Source organism: Zootermopsis nevadensis, unplaced genomic scaffold, assembly GCF_977971745.1.
Source record: "Zootermopsis nevadensis isolate Lab colony 2312 unplaced genomic scaffold, Znev_1.0 Znev_ptg000019l, whole genome shotgun sequence".
Taxonomy (NCBI): Eukaryota; Metazoa; Arthropoda; class Insecta; order Blattodea; family Termopsidae; genus Zootermopsis; species Zootermopsis nevadensis.
The window spans coordinates 4,256,518-4,277,248 of NW_028259151.1; the positions used below are offsets into that span (position 1 = coordinate 4,256,518).

General features: G+C 40.5%; 3 protein-coding genes across 6 annotated transcripts in view; 1 reads left to right on the forward strand and 2 right to left on the reverse strand.

Moving 5' to 3' along the window:
* Positions 1-20,731, forward strand: part of LOC110836844 (dehydrogenase/reductase SDR family protein 7-like) — a 342,155-nt gene that overhangs the window by 103,531 nt on the left and 217,893 nt on the right. The gene's annotated exons all lie outside the window — the stretch shown is intronic.
* On the reverse strand, positions 1,109-5,898 carry LOC110838802 (uncharacterized). Of its 3 annotated transcripts, none has more exons than XM_087351472.1 (6): positions 5,819-5,898; positions 5,117-5,250; positions 4,904-5,029; positions 4,131-4,221; positions 3,720-3,848; positions 1,109-3,612 (listed from the first exon to the last, which is right to left on the reverse strand). In XM_087351472.1, exons 2-6 carry the CDS (start codon positions 5,233-5,235, stop codon positions 1,738-1,740), a joined length of 2,340 nt encoding a protein of 779 aa, XP_087207598.1. In that variant the 5' UTR covers positions 5,236-5,250; positions 5,819-5,898; the 3' UTR covers positions 1,109-1,737. The 3 variants fall into 3 exon arrangements, with proteins under 3 accessions (XP_087207598.1, XP_087207599.1, XP_087207600.1); XM_087351473.1 differs by having other exon boundaries at positions 5,794-5,882; XM_087351474.1 differs by lacking the exon at positions 5,819-5,898 and having other exon boundaries at positions 5,133-5,250.
* On the reverse strand, positions 8,271-15,235 carry LOC147873365 (uncharacterized). 2 transcript variants are annotated; one of them, XM_087351475.1, is made up of 6 exons: positions 15,149-15,235; positions 14,472-14,605; positions 14,258-14,383; positions 12,013-12,103; positions 11,601-11,729; positions 8,271-11,493 (listed from the first exon to the last, which is right to left on the reverse strand). In XM_087351475.1, exons 2-6 carry the CDS (start codon positions 14,588-14,590, stop codon positions 8,398-8,400), a joined length of 3,561 nt encoding a protein of 1,186 aa, XP_087207601.1. In that variant the 5' UTR covers positions 14,591-14,605; positions 15,149-15,235; the 3' UTR covers positions 8,271-8,397. The 2 variants fall into 2 exon arrangements, with proteins under 2 accessions (XP_087207601.1, XP_087207602.1); XM_087351476.1 differs by lacking the exon at positions 15,149-15,235 and having other exon boundaries at positions 14,488-14,562.

Below are 20,731 nucleotides of genomic sequence, written 5' to 3' on the forward strand. Positions count from 1 at the left end.
CTGGCGCGTTGTCATGATGCATCGCATGTGGAGTTCTTCCTTTAGAATCAGCTGACAGGTCCCATAGCCTATCCCAACAATGTCGCACAAGTCGTTGATGGTACGACGTCGATCTTCGTGAATGGCCTGCCGAATCTTCGTAACATTTTCGGGCGTTGTGCTCAAAGATAGTCGTCCAGAACGCTCGTCATCATCGACAGAGGTTCGGCCATTTTTAAAACGTGAATGCCACACAAAAGTTTGTGCACGACCCATTGCGGACTCCCCAAATGCTTGCTTTAGCATTTCATAGGTTTCCGTAGCCGTTTTGGCGAGTCTTTGGCAAAATTTGATTTGTTCATGAAAATCCGCCATTCCGAAATCGCAGGAGGGTCGGTGTAATGCAGTACCAAAACGCCCGTAACTAAGAAACAAATGCTAATTCGATGATGCCGGCTGGCACACTGATTCACTATGAATGTAGGCCGCACCCCCTAGCGGCAGAAGCTCGTACTACATCCGGTTCGCCCGCTATTGACACAGTCTTGAAACTTTCCGATCGCACCTCGTACATGTAGGAGTTCATATAAAAGCTGAACACTGTCGGTCCATATTTACACATTGTTGGTTTGGATCTAACACATTTTCCTAAAGCTGTTTTTTCCGAATGACCCTTTCGTATAGACGTATTTACGTCAAAAATCTGAATGTGGTGATGGACAAATTATACCTTTTCTACTGTATAATCCACGACTGTAATCTTAAGACTTGCAATGTCCTGGTGGTTATTCTAGACGTCTTTTCATCTTGCACCATCGAGAGGTGTACACCTTCTACTATTCGGTTGCTTGATGAGTTGGAAGTAGTAGGGATGGGAAAAAGTACAGTACAAATAGCAACTATTTGAGGATAAAGAAGTCCAGATTTAATATTATTTGCATTATCTTCCAAATAATTTTTAAAAACCTGATCCTTCAGATCTCATTGCAGTACTTACATTAGTCTTTATTACTGTATTATAAACCCTTGCATTACTCGCTACAAAATAAATATTTGCCAAAAAACCTGTCCATTTTATGTTTGTTAAACTAAACAACTGGGAACATTTGTGGAAAGGAAGTAATACCTCTTCTGTATGTACAGTAATTTATTCTACAAAATAGTAGGTTCCAGCCCTGTTCACATATTTTGTGATAGTAACATTGAAAACAAAAGGAAAAGAAACTGGAGTTTTCACATTAAATTAAACATAGAACATAACTTTGGCAAACAAAGCAGGAGATAAGCATCAATAAGAATAAATACTTTCACTTCGTAATATTTAAAAGTCATCAGAAATTATGTAGCAAGTCACATTCTGCAGATAGAATGTATGATCATAAGGTTATGGTGTTCTTATTAAATTACTTCAATCAGCAAAGCAGTAACAGATGAATTTCCTGAAACCGAAAATTATTTATAAATGTTTCTGAATATACCTGTCATATGCTTGTATAGGAAGTAATATTTTGTATTTCATCCAGTCCATGAACTCTACTAAGTACACGCCTTTAATCTTTTCTTTCACCAGAAATTTCAGGCCTGCAAGGCAAATTGTACATACTCTTTATGAGACGGAAATGAGAACACAAGTTAAAAATTAAATATTAGACACAAAGTCTGGAAAGAAAATGGGGATGAAAACAATAAGTGACGAGTTTTCCATCCGATCACAACACAGCAGTGCAATAGACTGTCGTTTTAATTTTTTGGCCGACTTCATTCTGTAAAGATAACCCTCAGCACGTAATGGACCATGAAAGAAAAAACTGCAAATCCTATCACGACGCAGAGTTTTGTAATGGTACTGTAAACTGGACTCTGGTCATTGTGGCCAAACTGATTCCGCAACAATGCTTCAATGTCATTTGATGTTACAGACTGGGGGTTGCTTTGAGCAGCTCGTTCCACTTCAGCCTGTGTTTCAAGTTCATCTGATGTTACAGACTGGGGGTTGCTTTGAGCAGCTCGTTCCACTTCATCCCGTCTTTCAAGTTCTTCCGATGTTACAGACTGGGGGTTGCTTTGAGCAGCTCGTTCCACTTCAGCCTGTGTTTCAAGTTCATCCGATGTTACAGACTGGGGGTTGCTTTGAGAAGCTCGTTCCACTTCAGCCTGTGTTTCAAGTTCATCTGATGTTACAGACTGGGGGTTGCTTTGAGCAGCTCGTTCCACTTCATCCCGTCTTTCAAGTTCTTCCGATGTTACAGACTGGGGGTTGCTTTGAGCAGCTCGTTCCACTTCAGCCTGTCTTTCAAGTTCATCTGATGTTACAGACTGGGGGTTGCTTTGAGCAGCTCGTTCCACTTCATCCCGTCTTTCAAGTTCTTCCGATGTTACAGACTGGGGGTTGCTTTGAGAAGCTCGTTCCACATCAGCCTGTGTTTCAAGTTCATCCGATGTTACAGACTGGGGGTTGCTTTGAGCAGCTCGTTCCACTTCATCCCGTCTTTCAAGTTCTTCCGATGTTACAGACTGGGGGTTGCTTTGAGCAGCTCGTTCCACTTCAGCCTGTGTTTCAAGTTCATCCGATGTTACAGACTGGGGGTTGCTTTGAGAAGCTCGTTCCACATCAGCCTGTGTTTCAAGTTCATCCGATGTTACAGACTGGGGGTTGCTTTGAGCAGCTCGTTCCACTTCATCCCGTCTTTCAAGTTCTTCCGATGTTACAGACTGGGGGTTGCTTTGAGCAGCTCGTTCCACTTTAGCCTGTGTTTCAAGTTCATCCGATGTTACAGACTGGGGGTTGCTTTGAGAAGCTCGTTCCACATCAGCCTGTGTTTCAAGTTCATCTGATGTTACAGACTGGGGGTTGCTTTGAGCAGCTCGTTCCACTTCATCCCGTCTTTCAAGTTCTTCCGATGTTACAGACTGGGGGTTGCTTTGAGCAGCTCGTTCCACTTCAGCCTGTCTTTCAAGTTCATCTGATGTTACAGACTGGGGGTTGCTTTGAGCAGCTCGTTCCACTTCAGCCTGTCTTTCAAGTTCATCTGATGTTACAGACTGGGGGTTGCTTTGAGCAGCTCGTTCCACTTCAGCCTGTGTTTCAAGTTCATCTGATGTTACAGACTGGGGGTTGCTTTGAGCAGCTCGTTCCAGTTCAGCCTGTCTTTCAAGTTGATCCGATGTTACAGACTGGGGGTTGCTTTGAGCAGCTCGTTCCATTTCAGCCTGTGTTTCAAGTTCATCCGATGTTACAGACTGGGGGTTGCTTTGAGCAGCTCGTTCCACATCAGCCTGTCTTTCAATTTCATCTGATGTTACAGACTGGGGGTTGCTTTGAGCAGCTCGTTCCACTTCATCCCGTCTTTCAAGTTCTTCCGATGTTACAGACTGGGGGTTGCTTTGAGCAGTTCGTTCCACTTCAGCCTGTGTTTCAAGTTCATCTGATGTTACAGACTGGGGGTTGCTTCGAGCATCTTGTTTCACTTCAGCCTGTCTTTCAAGTTCATCTGATGTTACAGACTGGGGGTTGCTTCGAGCATCCCGTTCTACTTCAGCCTGTCTTTCAAGTTCATCTGATGTTACAGACTGGGGGTTGCTACGAGCATCTCGTTCCTCTTCAGCCCGTCTTTCAAGTTCAATCTTGATACTCTGAAACAATCAATACACGACTAAATATTTGCCATCATACTTATATAAATGACCGAATGTAGTTCTTACCAACAAACAAAATGACGGGCTTGCTAAATAGCACTTACAGTAACCATGTCTGGGAACAGGTCACAGAACACATTATCTCGGAGGTTGAACTCCAAGCTCTGACCAGCCAGCTGTCTTTTCTCATATTCGGATGACTCGATACTTCCCAGTGTTGGAGTGCTCTCAATCTGGCAACAGAAAACGGAACATAAACTGCTGCTAACGGAACTGTTCTGGCATAGCAAATAGTTCAGACCAAATCAAACTATCTTTTTTGACAGAGGCATTAACTTTATACCAAACGCAATGGTTATACTTCTATGAATTGGCCACCAGAGCCTCTTTTGTGGAAGAAGGTGGGAAAATATGGTAGGAGAGAGAGTATTGCATCTGGGACCCTATGAATGAGTCCCATGCTTTGCACTGAGGAAATGTCCCCATCCAATTATGTATTTATATCAGGATGTTACCATAATGCTGAGGAATCCTGTGAGGATGGTGGGCACACTCAAGACAGGGGTCCAGGCGTCAGATAAACAGAGAGGCGTGTCGGTCTTGAACCTGTGAATATGAGAGCACCTGATGAAATGACTCTGTAATAACATTGCAGTTCATAACATTTTTAGTAAAGTGTGGGCTATGGCACAGTAATGGTAAGATTCATAAATGTAAAATTAAACTTTCAATTTAGACCACAAGTTCCTTTGTAATTTTTTTGACGTATATACGTCTATAAGGAAGGATCATTCGGCAAAAATGCGGAACGAAAAATGGGAACGAAAAAGTGTTACAATTGTTACCTAAGAAATGTCATCTGTTTACTCGGTTTTATTGTTACCTAGGAACCGTCATCTGTTTACTTAGCATTGTTGTTACCTATAAAACATTACATTACATTACATTACCTTACATTACCTTACCTTACCTTACCTTACTATACATTACATTACATACATTACATTTCTTTACATTACATTCAGCTACCACAGACCCATCTTAAGCGTAACTAAGTCAAGTTAAATAATCAATGTCTTAATCAAACTTATCTCAATTGTAAAGCATGTATAAAGGAAATATTTAGAATAAAGCCAATATATAAACTTCCTTTCCGTATAGACGTATTTACGTCAAATTCTCCGGAACCGTGGTTCCACTGACAACTTTTTTAAATGACATGATTCATAGCTGAGAAGCATGGCACGTTTGGGAAAATGCAGCAAACAGAAAAAGTACAAGTACCAACCTTCCATTTGGAGTGATCATGTATATGCTAGGAGATTCGAATGGATAATTAATTGGAAACACTAGTTTCCCATGATACAGTCCTCTAGCGTATGGAGTGTTCTCTGGTCCTGTGAAAACATAATGCCTGAAACAACAAAAACGCCAAAGTTACCATTTCTTAAAATATTCTAAAAATATGCCACATTTAGACACAAAGTAGGGTCATACGTACCATTCTAGAATGTTACCTGGTATCGGTTCTGCTACAACATAGGGAACTGGACCATTCTTCAACAGCAAATACTCATGTTGTAGGCGATCTGTCGCTCTGTTAGTCTTAGGTGTGGTCATTCTCGTTTCGTTAACCTTTTATTAATGTTAGAGAAATGTAAATGTATAAATGATGATAAAACAATCCATTCTCCGTCTATAAATACTTCATCTACCCAAATAGGTTGTAACAGGCCTCTCGACATAACTGTCACCTTGTGACACAAATGTGGTGGAAGACGGTCACGCGAGAGTACAAATTTATGCCTGTGACTACCGAAGGAGCAAATACTTCACTACTAATGGACTCACCAATTAATAATGATGCATTGACAAATTAATAATTGCAATAAGTACAGAAAGTAGATACATCACAGAATATGCCAGTGTCTACACAATAACATCCATGGGCTACCATAAATATCTACTCCCAACTTCAAGGTTACGCGATTATAAAGAAAATGTTCATTCAATTGTTATGAACTAGTAACTGAAATTAATGGGGAACATACCACGACATAAGCTGACAAGGACACACCAGGTCAGTAGGAGAAAAATTGACAGTGGAACCACGGTTCCGGAGAATCTGACGTAAATGTAATGAAATGTATTGTAACAATTCTTATATAAGATAAGTACCTGTGATATTATAAAACGTTTTTACCAGCACAAAATTATCTTGTCTACGACGCACGTCTTCTAGAAGCGATTCACAGCAGAGCTCTTTCCACAATAATGAAAGCATATTGTTGACGGCAGTAATGTAACACAACAATGCCGAGTAAACAGATGACGTAACAATTAGTTTCTTAGGTAACATAACAAAGCACGCATGAGATCATATAAAAGCTGATCATTGTTGTCGATCCATATTTACACATTGTTGATATGGATCTTTCACATTTTCGTTACACATCTTGGTTACGCCTTTATGCCGAATGACCCTTCCGTATAGACGTATCTACGTCAAAAATCTGAATGTGGTAATGGACAAATTATACCTTGCCTACTGTACGAGGTTAGATCGGAAAGTTTCCAGACTGCGCTTATAAAAACCCGTACACTTATCTCAGGTATTAAATTCATCCACCACCCTCGAAGTAGTTCCCCTGGGAGTGAACACAACGATCCCAGCGCCGTTGCCAAGCCTGGAAGCAACCCTGGAAATCTTTCTTTGTCAGCCTGTTAAGCACCATCTGCGATTCTGCCTGAATCTCTTCTATCGTCTCAAATCTCCTTCCCTTTAGCTGAATTCTCATCTTTGGGAAGAGGAAGAAGTCACACGGCGAATGAGGAGGGTGCGGGAGGACGGCCATGGTGTTTGAGGACAAAAACTGCCGAACTTTGAGGGCGGTGTGCGCTGGCGCGTTGTCATGATACGTCGCATGTGGAGTTCTTCCTTTAGAATCAGCTGACAGGTCCCATAGCCTATCCCAACAATGTCGCACAAGTCGTTGATGGTACGACGTCGATCTTCGTGAATGGCCTGCCGAATCTTCGTAACATTTTCGGGCGTTGTGCTCGAAGATGGTCGTCCAGAACGCTCGTCATCATCGACAGAGGTTCGGCCATTTTTAAAACGTGAATGCCACACAAAAGTTTGTGCACGACCCATTGCGGACTCCCCAAATGCTTGCTTTAGCATTTAATAGGTTTCAGTAGCCGTTTTGGCGAGTCTTTGGCAAAATTTGATTTGTTCATGAAAATCCGCCATTCCGAAATCGCAGGAGGGTCGGTCTAATGCATTACCAAAACGCCCGTAACTAAGAAACAAATGCTAATTCGATGATGCCGGCTGGCACATTGATTCACTATGAATGTAGGCCGCACCCCCTAAAGGCAGAAGCTCGTACTACATTCGGTTCGCCCGCTATTGACACAGTCTTGAAACTTTCCGATCGCACCTTGTACATGCAGGAGTTCATATAAAAGCTGACCACTGTCGGTCCATATTTACACATTCTTGGTATGGATCTAACACATTTTCCTAAAGCTGTTTTTTCCGAATGACCCTTCCGTATAGACGTATTTACGTCAAAAATCTAAATGTGGTGATGGACAAATTATACCTTGCCTACTGTATAGTCCACGACTGTAATCTTGAGACTTGCAATGTCTTGGTGTTTATTCTAGACGTCTTTTCATCTTGCACCATCGAGAGGTGTACACCTTCTAGTATTCGGTTTCTTGATGAGTTGGAAGTAGTAGGGGTGGGATAAAATACAGTAAAAATAGCAACTATCTGCAGATAAAGAATTCCAGATTTAATATTATTTGCATTATCTTCCAAATAATTTTTAAAAACCTGATCCATCAGATCTCATTGCAGTACTTACAATAGTCTTTATTACTGTATTATAAACCCTTGCATTACTCGCTACAAAATAAATATTTGCCCAAAAACCTGTCCATTTTATGTTTGTTAAACTAAACAACTGGGAACATTTGTGGAAAAGAAGTAATACCTATTCTGTATGTACAGTAATTTATTCTACAAAATAGTAGGTTCCAGCCCTGTTCACATATTTTGTGATAGTAACATTGAAAACAAAAGGAAAAGAAACTGGAGTTTTCACATTAAATTAAACATAGAACATAACTTTGGCAAACAAAGCAGGAGATAAGCATCAATAAGAATAAATACTTTCACTTCGTAATAATTAAAAGTCATCAAAAATTATGTAGCAAGTACACATTCTGCAGACAGAATGTATGATCATATGGTTATGGTGTTCTTATTATATTACTTCAATCAGCAAAGCAGTCACAGATGAATTTCCTGAAACCGAAAATTATTCATAAATGTTTCTGAATATACCTGTCATATGCTTGTATAGGAAGTAATATTTTGTATTTCATCCAGTCCATGAACTCTACTAAGTACACGCCTTTAATCTTTTCTTTCACCAGAAATTTCAGGCCTGCAAGGCAAATTGTACATACTCTTTATGAGACGGAAATGAGACCACAAGTTAAAAATTAAATATTAGACACAAAGTCTGGAAAGAAAATGGGGATGAAAACAATAAGTGACGAGTTTTCCATCCGATCACAACACAGCAGTGCAATAGACTGTCATTTTAATTCTTTGGCCGACTTCATTCTGTAACGATACCTCTCAGCAGGTTCTGGACCATGAAAGAAAAAACTGCAAATTCTATCACGACGCAGAGTTTTGTAATGGTACTGTAAAGTGGACTCTGGTCATTGTGGCCAAACTGATTCCGCAACAATGCTTCAATGTCATTTGATTTGAGCAGCTCGTTTCACTTCATCCCGTCTTTCAAGTTCATCTGATGTTACAGACTCGGGGTTAATTTGAGCAGCTCGTTCCACTTCAGCCTGTCTTTCAAGTTCATCTAATGTTACAGACTGGGGGTTGCTTTGAGCAGCTCGTTCCACTTCAGCCTGTTTTTCAAGTTCATCTGATGTTACAGACTGGGGGTTGCTTTGAGCAGCTCGTTCCACTTCAGCCTGTGTTTCAAGTTCATCCGATGTTACAGTTTGGGGGTTGCTTCGAGCATCTCGTTCCACTTCAGCCTGTCTTTCAAGTTCATGTGATGTTACAGACTGGGTGTTGCTTTGAGCAGCTCGTTCCATTTCAGCCTGTCTTTCAAGTTCATTTGATGTTTCGGACTGGGGGTTGCTTTGAGCAGCTCGTTCCACTTCAGCCTGTCTTTCAAGTTCATCTGATGTTACAGACTGGGGGTTGCTTTGAGCAGATTGTTCCACTTCAACCCGTCTTTCAAGTTCATCTGATGTTACAGACTGGGTGTTGCTTTGTGCATCTCGTTCCACTTCAGCCCGTCTTTCAAGTTCATCTGATGTTACAGACTGGGGGTTGCTTCGAGCATCCCGTTCTACTTCAGCCTGTCTTTCAAGTTCATCTGATGTTACAGACTGGGGGTTGCTTTGAGCATCTCGTTCCACTTCAGCCTGTGTTTCAAGTTCATCTGATGTTACAGACTGGGGGTTGCTTTGAGCAGCTCGTTCCACGTCAGCCTGTGTTTCAAGTTCATCCGATGTTACAGTTTGGGGGTTGCTTCGAGCATCTCGTTTCACTTCAGCCTGTCTTTCAAGTTCATGTGATGTTACAGACTGGGTGTTGCTTTGAGCAGCTCGTTCCATTTCAGCCTTTCTTTCAACCTCATCTGATGTTTCAGACTGGGGGTTGCTTTGAGCAGATCGTTCCACTTCAGCCTGTCTTTCAAGTTCATCTGATGTTACAGACTGGGGGTTGCTTTGAGCAGCTCGTTCCACGTCAGCCTGTGTTTCAAGTTCATCCGATGTTACAGTTTGGGGGTTGCTTCGAGCATCGCGTTCCACTTCAGCCTGTCTTTCAAGTTCATGTGATGTTACAGACTGGGTGTTGGTTTGAGCAGCTCGTTCCATTTTAGCCTGTCTTTCAACTTCATCTGATGTTTCAGACTGGGGGTTGTTTTGAGCAGATCGTTCCACTTCAGCCTGTCTTTCAAGTTCATCTGTGGTTACAGACTGGGGGTTGCTTTGATCAGCTCGTTCCACTTCAGCCTGTGTTTCAAGTTCATCTGATCTTACAGACTGGGTGTTGCTTTGAGCATCTCGTTCCACTTCAGCCCGTCTTTCAAGTTCATTTGATGTTACAGACTGGGGGTTGCTTTGAGCAGCTCGTTCCACATCTGCCTGTGTTTCAAGTTCATCTGATGTTACAGACTGGGGGTTGCTTTGAGCAGCTCGTTCCACATCAGCCTGTGTTTCAAATTCATCTGATGTTACAGACTGGGTGTTGCTTTGAGCATCTCGTTCCACTTCAGCCCGTCTTTCAAGTTCATTTGATGTTACAGACTGGGGGGTGCTTCTAGTATCTTGTTCCACTTCAGCCCGTCTTGCAAGTTCATTTGATGTTACATCCTTTGTGTTGCTTTGAGCATCTCGTTCCACTTCAGCCCGTCTTTCAAGTTCATTTGATGTTACAGACTGGGGGTTGCTTCTAGTATCTTGTTCCACTTCAGCCCGTCTTGCAAGTTCATTTGATGTTACAGACTGGGGGTTGCTTTGAGCAGCTCGTTCCACATCAGCCTGTGTTTCAAGTTCATCTGATGTTACAGACTGGGGGTTGCTTTTAGCAGCTCGTTCCACATCAGCCTGTGTTTCAAGTTCATCTGATGTTACAGACTGGGTGTTGCTTTGAGCATCTCGTTCCACTTCAACCCGTCTTTCAAGTTCATTTGATGTTACAGACTGGGGGTTGCTTTTAGTATCTTGTTCCACTTCAGCCCGTCTTGCAAGTTCATTTGATGTTACAGACTGGGGGTTGCTTTGAGCAGCACGTTCCACTTCAGCCTGTGTTTGAAGTTCATCTGATGTTACAGACTGGGGGTTGCTTTGAGCATCTCGTTCCACTTCAGCCTGTGTTTCAAGTTTATCTGATGTTACAGACTGGGGGTTGCTTTGAGCAGCTCGTTCCACTTCAGCCTGTGTTTCAAGTTCATCTGATGTTACAGACTGGGGGTTGCTTTGAGCAGCTCGTTCCACATCAGCCTGTCTTTCAAGTTCATCTGATGTTACAGACTGGGGGTTGCTTTGAGCAGCTCGTTCCGCTTCAGCCTGTGTTTCAAGTTCATGTGATGTTACAGACTGGGGGTTGCTTTGAGCAGCTCGTTCCACTTCAGCCTGTCTTTCAAGTTCATCTGATGTTACAGACTGGGGGTTGCTTTGAGCATCCCGTTCTACTTCAGCCTGTCTTTCAAGTTCATCTAATGTTACAGAATGGGGGTTGCTTTGAGCAGCTCGTTCCACTTCAGCCTGTCTTTCAAGTTCATCTGATGTTACACACTGGGGGTTGCTTTGAGCAGCTTGTTCCACTTCAGCCTTTTTTTCAAGTTCATCTGATGTTACAGACTGGGGGTTGCTTTGAGCAGCTCGTTCCACTTCATCCCGTCTTTCAAGTTCTTCCGATGTTACAGACTGAGGGTTGCTTTGAGCAGCTCGTTCCACTTCAGCCTGTCTTTCAGGTTCATCTGATGTTTCAGAATGGGGGTTGCTTTGAGCAGCTCGTTCCACTTCAGCCCGTCTTTCAAGTTTATCTGATGTTACAGACTGGGTGTTGCTTTGTGCATCTCGTTCCACTTCAGCCCGTCTTTCAAGTTCATCTGATGTTACAGACTGGGGGTTGCTTCGAGCATCCCGTTCTACTTCAGCCTGTCTTTCAAGTTCATCTGATGTTACAGACTGGGGGTTGCTTCGAGCATCCCGTTCTACTTCAGCCTGTCTTTCAAGTTCATCTGATGTTACAGACTGGGGGTTGCTTCGAGCAGCTCGTTTCTCTTCAGCCCGTCTTTCAAGTTCAATCTTGATACTCTGAAACAATCAATACACGACTAAATATTTGCCATCATACTTATATAAATGACAGAAGGTAGTTCTTACCAACAAACAAAATGACTGGCTTGATTAATAGCACTTACAGTAACCATGTCTGGGAACAGTTCGCAGAACACTTTATCTCGGAGGTTGAACGCCAAGCTCTGACCAGCTAACTGTCTTTTCTTATATTCGGATGACTCGATACTTCCCGGTGTTGGAGTGCTCTCAATCTGGCAACAGAAAACGGAAAATAAACTGCTGCTGACGGAACTGTTCTGGCATAGCAAATAGTTCAGCCAAAACCAAATTATCTTTTTTGACAGAGGCATTAAGTTTATACCAGACGCAATGGTTTTACTTCTATGAATTGGCCACCCCGAGCCTCTTTTGTGGAAGAAGGTGGGAAAATATGGTAGGAGAGAGAGGATTGCATCTGGGACCCTATGAATGAGTCCCATGCTTTACACTGATGAAATGTTCCCATCCAATTATCTATTTACATCAGGATGTTACCATAATGCTGAGGAAGTCTATGAGGATGGTGAGCACACTCAAGACAGGGCTCCAGGCGTCAGGTGCATAGAGAGGTGTGTTGGTCTTGAACCTGTGAATATGAGAGCACCTGATAAAAGGAATCTGTAACGACATTGCAGTTCATAACATTTTTAGTAAAGTGTGGGCTATGGCACATTAATGATATTATTATTATTATTATTTATTTGACTGCAAATGGGTTTTTCCCCGGTGGCAGTGGTCCTACAATAAGACACAACAAAACATAAGACAACAAAAACAATAAGAAACAACAGAACAATGAGACAGAACAAAACAATAAGACACAAAAAAACATAAGACAACAAAAACAATAAGAAACAACAGAACAATGAGACAGAACAAACAATAACACAAAAAACATAAGACAACAAAAACAATAAGAAACAACAGAACAATGAGACACAACAAAACAGTAAGACAAAAAGACATGACACAACAAAAACAATAAGACACAACAAAACAATGAGACACAAAAAACATAAGGCACAACAAGAACAGTAAGACACAACAAAGCAATGAGACACAACAAAACAGTAAGACAAAAAGACATGACACAACAAAAACAATGAGACACAAAAAACATAAGGCACAACAAGAACAATAAGACACAACAAAACAACACACCACACTCAAAATAAAACAACTCATAATATTACAAAACCATATAACCTAAAGTACATAACTTAAAAATGAATACCAACTAGACATAAGACAGTAACAGTAATGGATCACACGTTTCATCAGGACCTTCTCTTCACTTCACTACACTTATGAAGCCTTCCCATCCTCACCCCGATTTATCTCCCTTCACTGCACCCACCCATCTATTCCCTTTACTTCACCTCATTTATCACTTTCCTAACCTTCTTCCTAAACGTACTTGGTTTACAGGAGAGAGTCCCTAAAACCTCAGCAGGTAGCTGGTTCCAGAGTTGGATGGTCCTATTTACAAAGGAATATTTTCCGATATCTGTTCTTTGTTTTCTGCTCCTAACTTTCCGAATATGATCGACCCTGCTCAGGTAGTATGGCCTTTGCAATCTGTCACCTATAGCTTTCCATGCCCGTTCTCCCGTGTACGCTTTGAAGAGAGCACATATTCGTGCTATCTTTCTACGCTGTGCCAGGGTTTCCCAGTTCGAATCGCTCCTGTGATATGCAAATTTACATGCTTTATTTTGCACCCGTTCTAACGCATTTATCTGCCCCTCCCTGTAAGGATCCCAGCACGCCGCCCCATATTCCAGAATCGGACGCACTAGTGATGTGTAGGCTAGACTTTTAGTGTTACTATTCCCCTTTTTGAGAACACGCATTGTAAAATGAAGTGCCTTCCAGGCTTTTTTCACCGTATAATTTACTTGATCAGCCCAGCTTAAATCGCTGCTTAAGAGTATTCCCAAGTATTTACAACTGCTCACTTCCGAAATTACTTGGTCCCGTAAGAAATAGTTTAGTGGTTCCTTCACCCGACTTCTCGTGAAACTAACTGCCTTACTTTTACTTGGGTTAATTTTCATAACATTTTCAGCCGCCCATTCCCCCAGACTGTTCAGATCCATCTGCATCTTTTCTATATCTTTACTATTTATAATTTTCCTATATATTATACAGTCATCTGCAAAAAGTCTAATAGTCGATTCAATGTTCCTCCAAATATCATTTACGTACGCGAGGAATAGAAGTGGACCCAATACACTCCCTTGCGGTACACCTGACGTTACTCTGACTTCCTCTGATAATTGCCCTCCTACTCTAACTCTCTGCGTTCGGCCTAAAAGAAATTCTCTTATCCATACGACTATCCTCGAGTCCACGCCCGATGCCGCGATTTTCATAAGCAGCCGATCGTGAGGAACTAAATCGAAGGCCTTCGAAAAATCGATTATAATCGCGTCTAACCTTCCTCCGTTATCCAGTGTGTCTGCAATGTCCTGACAAACCGTGATTACTTGACTTTCACATGAATATCCCGGCCTGAACCCATGTTGACCCTCGAATAACCAATTCTTTTCCTCCCAGTTTTTCCTCAGGTACGACGCTATAACGTGTTCCATTTGTTTGCAGATACATAAATATGAAATGAAACTTTCAATTTAGACCACAAGTTCTTTTGTAATTTTTTTTAAATGGCATGATTCATAGCTGAGAAGCATGGGACGTTTGGTAAAATCCAGCAAGCAGAAAAAGTACAAGTACCAACCTTCCATTTGGAGTGATCATGTATATGGTAGGAGGTTCGAATGGATAATTAATTGGAAACACTAGTTTCCCATGATACAGTCCTCTAGCGTATGGAGTGTTTTCTGGTCCTGTGATAACATAATGCCTGAAACAACCAAAAACGCCAAAGTTACCATTTCTTAAAATATTCTAAAAATATGCCACATTTAGACACAAAGTAGGGTCATACGTACCATTTTAGAATGTTACCTGGTATCGGTTCTGCTATAACATAGGGATCTGGATCATACTTCATCACCAAATAATCTTGTTGTAGGCGTTCTATCGCACTGTTAGTCGCAGGTGTGGTCATTCTCGTTTCGTTAACCTTTTATTAATGTTAGAGAAATGTAAAAGTATAAATGATGATAAAACAATCCATTCTCCGTCTATAAATACTTCATCTACCCAAATAGGTTGTAACAGGCCTCTCGACATAACTGTCACCTTGTGACACAAATGTGGTGGAAGACGGTCACGCGAGAGTACAAATTTATGCCTGTGACTACCGAAGGAGCAAATACTTCACTACTAATGGACTCACCAATTAATAATGATGCATTGACAAATTAATAATTGCAATAAGTACAGAAAGTAGATACATCACAGAATATGCCAGTGTCTACACAATAACATCCATGGGCTACCATAAATATCTACTCCCAACTTCAAGGTTACGCGATTATAAAGGAAATGTTCATTCAATTGTTATGAACTAGTAACTGAAATTAATGGGGAACATACCACGACATAAGCTGACAAGGACACACCAGGTCAGTAGGAGAAAAATTGACAGTGGAACCACGGTTCCGGAGAATCTGACGTAAATGTAATGAAATGTATTGTAACAATTCTTATATAAGATAAGTACCTGTGATATTATAAAACGTTTTTACCAGCACAAAATTATCTAGTCTACGACGCACTTCTTCTACAAGCGATTCACAGCTCGGCTCTTTCCACAATAATGAAAGCGGATTGTTGACGGCAGTAATGTAACACTACAATGCCGATTAAACAGATGACGTAACTATTAGTTTCTTAGGGAACATAACAATGCTCGCTTGAGTTCATATAAAAGCTGATCATTGTTGTCGGTCCATATTTACACATTGTTGATATGGATCTTTCACATTTTCGTTACACATCTTCATTACGCTTTTTTGCCGAATGACCCTTCCGTATAAACGTATTTACGTCAAAACATATTCTGTTGATGAACACTTGGAGGCTTGCCATCGAATCGTCACAGAAGAATTTAAACCTGATATTGGTAGAATACTGAAGCAAAAGCTGTGTTAAATTTTTCATTAGTAATTGATTTAATGAATTATTTAATAATATGTGGATGTATTTGCTATAGTAGGATTAATTTAATTAAATTTTTAATAATTTATAGGCGTTTAAATACATTGTCATGATGTTGCGCCGAGTTGTCCGATAGACGTTTACCGACGTTTCAGAGGTAGTTGCAATTTCCATCATCATGGCGATGAGCGTAACTCTGAAACCTGAATGTACTTAGATCAGACTACACGGCGCGACACCCCAAAAAAATCGTATCTTCGGGGTTATGTTCATTTTCGTTTGTGACAGGGATTTTTTTCCTCGAATACATTTTAGGAAATACAGTATATCACAGAAATTATACCAAAATAAACAGAAAAATATTATTTCAGCTGATATTTTTCAGTGGATTATTTCTTGCATCTTATTTTCTTATCCGTATTGATTTTCATTTATTATCTGATACAGACAATTTTGACCTTTAACCAGGTATCACTTAATATGTGTTTTATTTTTTAATTGCTCCATATTTGGAGATCGGCAATACCTGCTGTTTGCTTTTTACTTCGATGCCATAGAGTATTTCGCTGTTCCATTCCTCCAAGTGATGGCACACTTGTCACAGTGTGAAGTCGTGCATGATTCTTGTAAAAGGCGCGTACGCACAGAGCGAACGCTGTTTGGCGACAGCTCGCGCCCATGTTCAGCGGGCTGGTGAACATCTGGTCAGCTGTTCGCGTGCAGTTGGCGAGATGCGATATAGCATAAATTATCATTTTCTAACGTATCAGCCAAAAGCACACATTATTTGTGTAAATACACGTTGCATTTCTGTTATATATTTTGCAACTTTAGTCCAAGTTGACAAAAGCGCGAGCAGAATATTTGTATTAATGTTTTTCTACATTGATGCAATGAACTGGACTTGTACCCGGTTCTTCGTTTCAAATTTCGTTTAGTTTTCATACTATTCCGTTCATGTTTAGGTTAGGTTAGGTAGGGTAAGGCTGGATCAGGTTAGGTTTGGTAGGGTAAATTGAGGTTAGGTTCAGTAACGTTAGGTTAGGTAAGGCTAGGGCAGGGCAGATTAAATGATTGGCCTAATTTTCAAGCCAAAGAATGTCTTACTGCTGTTTATCTAAAATATATAGAATCATGCATACAAACAAAACTGTTTTCACTTTAAAAACACTTAGTGCAGTCTTCTTTGTATGCATTATTTTATATATTTTAGATAAATATTCAACACTGCACGGTATGTAAGGTTTTACCGCTGTTTGCTATTTTCACACAATGCATTCAAAAATTTAGTTCAATTTTTCTGTTTTCATGAGTCACTTTGTGTTTCGTCAGGAGATTAGTAAGAAATTAATGCTTATGGCACCCAGGCGTTGGAAAGCTGTATGTGAGTCAAAGATGTTATGAACTGTAACCCTGTTAAATGCAGCCAAAATGCGCTGATATCAGCAGATATCTGTAGAGCATAACCTCAATTTTTGTTTGCTTGTTACAATTCTTCACATTGCCGCTGAGAGCGCTTGTGAATTGTGGAAAACAAACGAAGCTTAAGGTTACGCTCTACAGATATCTGCTAATATAAGCGCATTTTGGCTGCATTTAACAGGGTTAAAGTTCTCCAAATGTGTGCTGCTACTTTTGACTTATCCTGTATATTAAGTAAACAGTCGCGGACAACCGACACCGGGTAGTCCTCCAGCTTGTGGTTTGGGTGAGGACTAACAAATCTTCACCTTAAAAGCCGGAATGTTACGAAATGTGACGTCAGAATAATCTTCGCATCTCACATTAAGGAAGGATCGTAGTTTCCCGGTGTTTGAGAACAAGATGCTTAGAAGAATATTTGAACCCAAGAGAGAGATGTGACAATATGGTGGAGAAACTTGCTTAATGAGGAACTTCAAATTTTGTGCTGTTCACCAAATACTGAGATGATCAAATCTCGGATGACCCGAGGATTGGGGCTATGAAAAATGCATACAAAGTTTTGGTTAAAAAGTCTGAAGGAGAAGACCACTCGGAAGACCTAAGTGTAGATGGTATCAGAATGGATCTTAGAAAAATCGAATGGGAGAGTAAAGATTGAACTCATCTGATTCAGGATAGGAACTGGTGGCTGGCACATGTGAACACGATAATGAGCCTTCAGGTTCCATAAAAGGCGGGGACATTCTTGACTAGCTGAGCATGTTTTCATGAACGCCGTAGTTATTTCCTACCTCAAAGAAAACATAACACGTCTCTATTATAAACACTAGTTGGTTTGCGCTGTTTAGAAATATTATCGCCGTATATTCTGAGAATCATACGCAGAAACATTCTGTGGACAAAGCTCAAAGTTATTGAAAGTTACATTAGATTCTCTGTGTACGTTGCCACTGTGTTTCAAAGAGTTAAAAGCGAAAGCAGATGTAGCAGAAGCGACAAATTAATCGATCTACTGTTAGAGAATAAATGAAGGGTTTTCCAAGGATTTCCAAGCATTGCAGCTTTTCACTACTTTGGAGTGAGATACGATTAACTTCATTTCCTAAGCAATTTTATTTTATGTGTCCATTTTTTATGTTTAGGTTACAAAATTCGTGGTTAGGGCTCCACAGAGCGGAATATCCCGATACAAGTCTATAATGTTTAAAACTGGGGCTTCAATTACCGATGTAATGACCCTTAAAGCTCCACGTTTACATAATTTGTGATGGCCTTGTTTTCACTGTCTGGCTCAGTGTTTTGCCCAGAACGAGCGACAAGCACGTCCACACAGAAACCTGTTGCTCCCCCTTTGAAGTTCCGTTCCTACAGCGAACAATTGGCCAACTAAGAAGGATTTGAGGTTTTCACGGCGGTGATTCTGAAGATGGCTGTCTTTTAGTTGTAGCGCGTGTAGTCTGGTAGAAGTTTACAGACTTCTCAGAGGTCCTTGCTGTGCCTCCATCATCAGGGCGAATCGCCAACATTTCAACATGCCTTATTGACACGGCTCAACAAACATGAGCAGATAAATAGACGAGAAACTTGAGCCAAGGTTGGCAGGAAGGGAAAAGGTTCCACAGAATAGAAAGATCTACTTTAAACTGCTTTGTCAGACTCTTGACAAACAACATTACGTCACTAATTAATTTATTTTCTTCCTTGGCTATTGCATAAGTCGATGCACATTTATGTATAACTACATAATTTTCCAATAGTGTGTTAATGAGACCCGCGTTCATGTTTGATGTTTCTGTATTATTTTTTATTTCAAAGTCACCTGACATAAGAAGACACGTCTTATTAATGTCATCAGTATTTTGTAGTAATTATTGCTGTAAGCAACTCTTAAGCAGAATGACCAACGTCATATCAAGAACTAGGAAGTGTCTCACTCAAGTAAAAATAGTGCCTGGTTTTATTAAAGAAAATTAAGAAATGTATGAATGTTTTTTAGTAGTAGGATTAATTGAGCGATGTTTTAATAGATTGTCTTGCTGTTTCAGTACATTGTTTTCATATATGCGTGTCAATTTTCTACCCGCTGTGCTCTTGTAGACGTAGAATAATATTGATTCCATAATATAACTCGACTTTAATTTATTCTCAAATATTGTAAAAAAAAATTTAAGTGATCCGGGAAAAGTTTGCTTTCACTATTTATTCCTTTGCTCACAAACAATTCATAAAACCAGAAGCAGTAATTTAATATCGCAATATTTCAAATGGTAGAGATCACACTTAACTATGATATTCAATGTGAACACCCAGGTCACATGAACTGTTACGAGCAAAATCCAAACTAATTCGTAGTTGCATGAATTCGCTTCAGTCCGAGATGGGTGGGAGGTTAGCATAGCACGCAATGTACCTCCTTCGTTCAGTACTACGGTCAAAATTAACATGTCTCCGTTGTACGCCCATAGCATTCGTATCAATGGAGCGAATGCCACCGCGTGACCACATGTCTTGCCGTACCATTGCACAAATCAAGTCGAAACGAACCGAACCAAAATATCTACAAATTAGCACAGCCGTCAAGTAAACTGAAGCAGACAGTATCGAAATCCGGTCTGTAATTTTATTTGTTTATATCTGGTCATGACAGAGATGAGACAACCTGTCCTCTCATACATAACGTGAAGTTGAAGAAAACAGAAACACGTGAAGCAAGTATTACGCAGAACAAAATTATCTCAGAGAAAAAATGATTAAATAACTACCCGATCTGTAAAGCCCCACCCGTAAGCAACATTCTCTAAAGTAGCTCATTACACAAAAAAGAAATCATTTTCGTGACCAAATCTCATTTCTATTCTAATGAAGTTATCGGTTGTAGTGGCGTGTTCAAGGAAAACCTGGAAGTTATAGCCAGTTGTTGTAAGTGATGAGAAATCTTTTGTTGTCGGCGGTGTTACGGTTGTACATTTATGGGATTTGGAATCGGATGAATATTTATTCCGTTGTTCCAAGTCTTCACAGGCATGGGATTACAACTTTTCACTTCAGACTGGATATTAGCCTATAACAATTATGTAATCATTGAAATCCTTTGGAACACTCCACAACACTGTATTTTGTCCACAGTGTATTTATGGGTTTTGTAAAATTCATAGAGTAAAGAGCAATTATTTATTTAAACAATATTAAACAGTTTTTCTTTGTATTAGAGACACGTAGGAACTGAATTTGATATGTTTATGTGTCTGTGTATACACATACACAAATAATTTAGACGAGATTCCCCATCCCAAGGTTAATATCAAAAAAAAAATTACGATCGAATGCAGTAAGACTCTACTAAATTTCTCTCCTTACTGCCTGCCTGACAACCTTCACAGCCACAAATTTATTTATTTATGTTTCCCCAGTGAAAAATTGTGTCTCTCACTGCTCCACAACTTTCTCTTCTCTTGTTCATCCAGCTTCAAACGGTTAATAGAACCAGTACGAAAAGTAAATAAGTTAAAAACTAGAGTCCAATTATTTTGTGGAGGCCGCTATGTTTACATTGCGCAGGAAACTTGCCTGCCACGAGCCGTATGTGTGTGTTGGGGGGGGGGGGAGGTTCATATTGCTCATAGCTGCGTGCAAGATGGAGAGGGGGTAAACAGATAAACAACTTAGACTTGATGTATTAGCGAACTTTTTACTGACGACGCAACATTAAAAGCATCAAGTG